The following is a 4,465-nucleotide window of genomic DNA, read 5'->3' as shown; positions in this document are numbered from 1 at the left end:
AAGATTTAAAATAAGAAAGATTAGCCGGATAACAAATGAGCATTATTTTAATCAGTCACGACGACTTTAAATCTAACCCTGAAAAGAATACATGACAAGAAGGATTAAATGACTAAAACAAAGAAAATTGAAAATATATCATAAAAGTAGAGAAAATCCTACTAAAAATAGAATTATTAGAAACCAAAAAAAATAAAGATACGAGATAAAAAATATCAATTTTGACAATTAACCCTAATATCGACGTCATCATCTACCAACTCAGGATGAAAAAGGGAAAAAAGAGAGGTTTAGATGAAAGATGAAAAAAAAGAGCGGCTCGGTCTGTTAAATAATATCAATTTAAAGGGTTGATTTTATTAGAATACTTCGATACTGAGTTAAATTTTAAATTGGTTTGTAAATTTTGGGATAAATTCATTTTTTTATTTTTTAATCCATTTATTTATTTGATAAATGAAAAAATAATTTGAGTTATGATTAGTTGATCCAGATTATTTGATAAACTAGATTGATAGGGTTGCCATTGCATCTGCAGTACCCGATCTGAATTAATCAATCAATAGATTTAATACGGACGGCTAAAAAAAGTGCTTTTGAGATTTATAATTGATTATAAATGAATTATTTGTATTAATTTCAGTAAAATAGTCTTAATCTAACACCAAAATTGACTACTAGACAGATTGAATTGAAATAATAAAAAAATTAGTGATCAATTTAAAATCTAACCCATAATTTGGTGACCTTCGATCCAATCAACCTTACAAACTGGAGAAAAAGTTACACATGGTCTAATAAAAAATACAGTCTACCTTTGCTACAAGGCATCATCAATCCGACAGGAATATAAATCCCAACTTTTTTTTTTAAAGAGTCGAGTTTAAATTATTTTAGAGGGGTGAAATCAGAAATTTGTGGTTAATTTGGTTTGATCAAGAAAAATAACCATTGTTGTCAAATGTGAAGTTGGGGTGGAACTGATCGTCACTACCAAATGCGAAGTCCAAGCTAACAGTGGGAGAATTCGTTGATGAAGCGGCAGCTTGGTAAACGGCGGTGAGCTGCTGAGGCTCAGAATTTGAAAAATCAATGTTTTCCAGCAAATGATCACCGTTCATCATGGATGTTGCAGCGGGAGATATAAAAGAAGACGAAACATTTTCAGCAAAGAAACTGTTACCCATCACAGGAGGTGAATAGACAAGATTGTCTTCAACCTTTACATTGGGCGCCGCCATTGATGAGGACAACCTTTGTTGGTTGCTACGTCCTTGTTCTTGATTTTTTGAGATTCCTAAGGGAAGTTTGACATGGGATGCTAGATTACAAGTGTGTGTTCCTCGATATGTAATCTCAAAGATTGTTGGGTCTTCATCTGATCTTTGTACTTGTTTTCTTGCCAAACAACCTTGTACATTTCGATGTGTGCACCTGTAGTAGCCTCTGTAATCAAAGATATTGACTTTAATGAGATGTTATGGTTAATTAATGGTGGGTATATTGAGGTAGGGAGAATCGGCAAACCTTGGATATTTTGCTCCCAGAACGTCCTTTTGTCCATATTTCCTCCAACTGAAGCCATCATCGAGAGGTCCCTCCAGGGCTGCACCGGGTGTCACTCGGACTTTCTGCGCCCATCTCGGCAGAGTTTTTCTGCATCATAAGACATGGTTAATCCATAATTGCATGAAATAACTAGGATTATTGATGGGAATAATTTTGCTATCACGACTGATTCTTTTATGTTTGTTGTACCCATTGTTGATAATAACAAATATTTTTCATTGACAACGGTTCATTCTTTTTATTTTCAATGGAGAGTCATGAAATAATGACCCTTAGCTTATGGTGATCTATGTGAGGAGAGGAGTGAAGGTAAAGCGATATCATCAATGTAGGTACGAGGACTGAACCGGGTGATAGTGTGTGATCTTTTTTCAGTTGTAAATGAGAGTATTTATAATGATTTTAATTGATGTGATCAGATATAAGATAATTATTATCATTAGTAGGTTAACACACTAAATAGATTTTAGAATGGGATACCATTTTTTAGTATGCATCTCCGGAGGTATAAAAAGGACAAATTTAGCTGGGTAAAAGAGTTGAGTTGTGTGTACCTTTTCTTGTTCTGCTCCTTGAAATCATGGTTTGAGTCTTCAGTCCGGGGACTTACAGTATGAGAAGACGGTGACTCCGATAATCCAATCGCTAGTTCCGACGACTGTGGCTGATCTGTTGACAAAGATGTATTGCAGTTCAGCATCGAAAGTGCCTTCTCGTACGAGGCTTGGATCCTTAATACTAGTAATTCACGAGGACCGCGAGAAGAAGTAGGCGCATTGAGATAGGCTTGGAGTTGCCTAGCTAGTTCTCTTCCTTGGGTTAGCTCATTTATCAGACTCATTTGCTCCCATTCTCCCATCTTCTCCATTTAGGAAACATTCAAAATTAACTCTTTCTCAAAGCTATCAATTACTTCTCTCAACACAATTAAAGCCGTTTTTTTTTTCTCAAAGCAATCAAAAATGGTTTTTGGTATTATGATATAAGGGTTTGATGAGTTGTTTTGTGCATGGAAAACCTTATTATAAATATATTATGGGGTTTGGGGTACAAGGGGAATAGACCGATTTGAATGATGAATCAAAGTTGGACTGAGAAAAAAAATGAAGCGTGGATTTTCCTCATTACGACCAGTCTTTGGTCAGAAATTTTGGTTCATATAAAGCAAGTCCCAACCATCAAAATACAAGGTTCTACTTAAAAGTGCTTATCATTATTATTAACGCGGTTTATGATGGGTTAAAACATTTTTTTATCTGTTTATCCTATAATATTACCCCAGCCAATGACGTAAAATATTAATTACTATTTTTTATGAAATATAATAAAAAAAACTATTTATTATAATACAGATCTATTTCATTGGTTAATGACATTAAGCTAAACACAAAATGAGCCCATTTTTACTATGTTTGCTAAGGTGTTACTGATTTGATTTAGCAGAAAATTGGAAAAGGAAAACTAAAAAGGAAGTCAGAGACGATTGAAGAGTTGGAATCTTCAAACTAAAAAGGACTAAACACTAGACTTGTAATAATAATGATGATGAAAAAAGTGGCGTTTACATTTTTACGCCATAGTGTCATTATATTTACATAATCTAAATGTTACATGTTAATAAAAGTTATTTATTATTTTTAGTAAACTTTTATTGTAAATTTCAACATAATATTTTGATTATTTTTCTAAAATTTATTATTTTTATTTGTTAAGAATAATGTGGTAGAACGTTTATTTGTTATATAGAATCAACTGTTTTAAATTTTGATATATATTATAAATAGTATTTTACTCACTTTAAAAGTTTATTTAAATGCCTATATAACACAGGTTAAGATTATAAATAACTTAATTAGATTTGATAAAACCTTATTGGATTTGGAACCGATTCCTTAAAAAAACCTTATTAGTAAAGAATTTATTTTTGAAAAAAGTTGACGAAAATTTGAATATTGTAATCATTAAAAATTTCGACAACTAAATAGTTGGACCAATTCAAAGTCATTGATTAGGAAAAAAAAAACAACAGTGGAAAGACATTCTTTTGGTAATATGCAATGGAAAATCATAAGGAAATTGTAGTATTATGATAGCGTGAAAAGGAAGTCCATCTTATTAATAAAAGGTTGAATATTTGAAGTATGGGAGCCGCAATCGGAGAGTCTTCTTTAAGTGTTCTAGATGTCGTTGCCTTGCAACAGTATAGAGTTATTGTTAATACAATATAAGATCAATTCTATTGAAAATGTGTTGGAGAAATTGTAATAGACTACGTTTAATAGGATATAATTTAAGATTTGTCTGAGAAAGATGTTTAGAAACTTTTTATAATTTTTATTTTTAATAATTTATAAATAAATATTTAAAATCATTATTATTTTTGTTGAGGAACAAAGTTAGAGCCGAAGATTTATGATGATTAACCCGGTTGATTTGGACAAAGAGTCCTATAAGGTAACCATGAGATTGAACTTGATGGCTATGATGGAAAGGGAAAACTTAGCAAATTTGAGGAAGCAGAAGAAGATAGGTGGAAAACACCTTATCTTGTCCCTTAAAGGCTTTTATGGCCAAAATCAAATGATGGATCCTTAAGTATGAGAGCTGTGATTGGTGAGATTCTTGGTGATCTCATTACTATTGTTTAGGGTAGATAATATCGATGGTCTTTTATGTTTTCGGTGTGATTAGTTTCATTCATTTTTTGTTTTTGATTCATCTTATTTTGGTCACTAGACCGTTAACTCTCATTATTCTATTGATGTGACATGTTAATAAAAATAGTTAAATTTTAACTTGACTTTGAATTGTAGATAGATTAATAATTTGATCTTAAACTTTACATAAAATACTAATTTAACCACTAAAATTTATATAAAATGTCATTTTGACCCTT

At 31.6% G+C, this 4,465-nt stretch overlaps 1 protein-coding gene across 1 annotated transcript; it reads right to left on the bottom strand.

Annotated features, from left to right (window-relative positions):
* Positions 1-907: 907 nt before the first annotated feature.
* LOC120158577 (probable WRKY transcription factor 53) lies at positions 908-2,451 on the bottom strand. The gene is made up of 3 exons (XM_039169405.1): positions 2,124-2,451; positions 1,528-1,656; positions 908-1,446 (listed from the first exon to the last, which is right to left on the bottom strand). The coding sequence occupies exons 1-3, from the start codon at positions 2,435-2,437 to the stop codon at positions 936-938; spliced, it is 954 nt and encodes a 317-aa protein (XP_039025336.1). The 5' UTR covers positions 2,438-2,451; the 3' UTR covers positions 908-935.
* Positions 2,452-4,465: the final 2,014 nt, after the last annotated feature.

The sequence above is a fragment of the Hibiscus syriacus genome, unplaced genomic scaffold (assembly GCF_006381635.1).
Source record: "Hibiscus syriacus cultivar Baekdansim isolate YM2019G1 unplaced genomic scaffold, ASM638163v2 tig00111330_pilon, whole genome shotgun sequence".
Classification (NCBI taxonomy): Eukaryota; Viridiplantae; Streptophyta; class Magnoliopsida; order Malvales; family Malvaceae; genus Hibiscus; species Hibiscus syriacus.
This window is presented reverse-complemented; position numbering and strand designations above follow the sequence as displayed.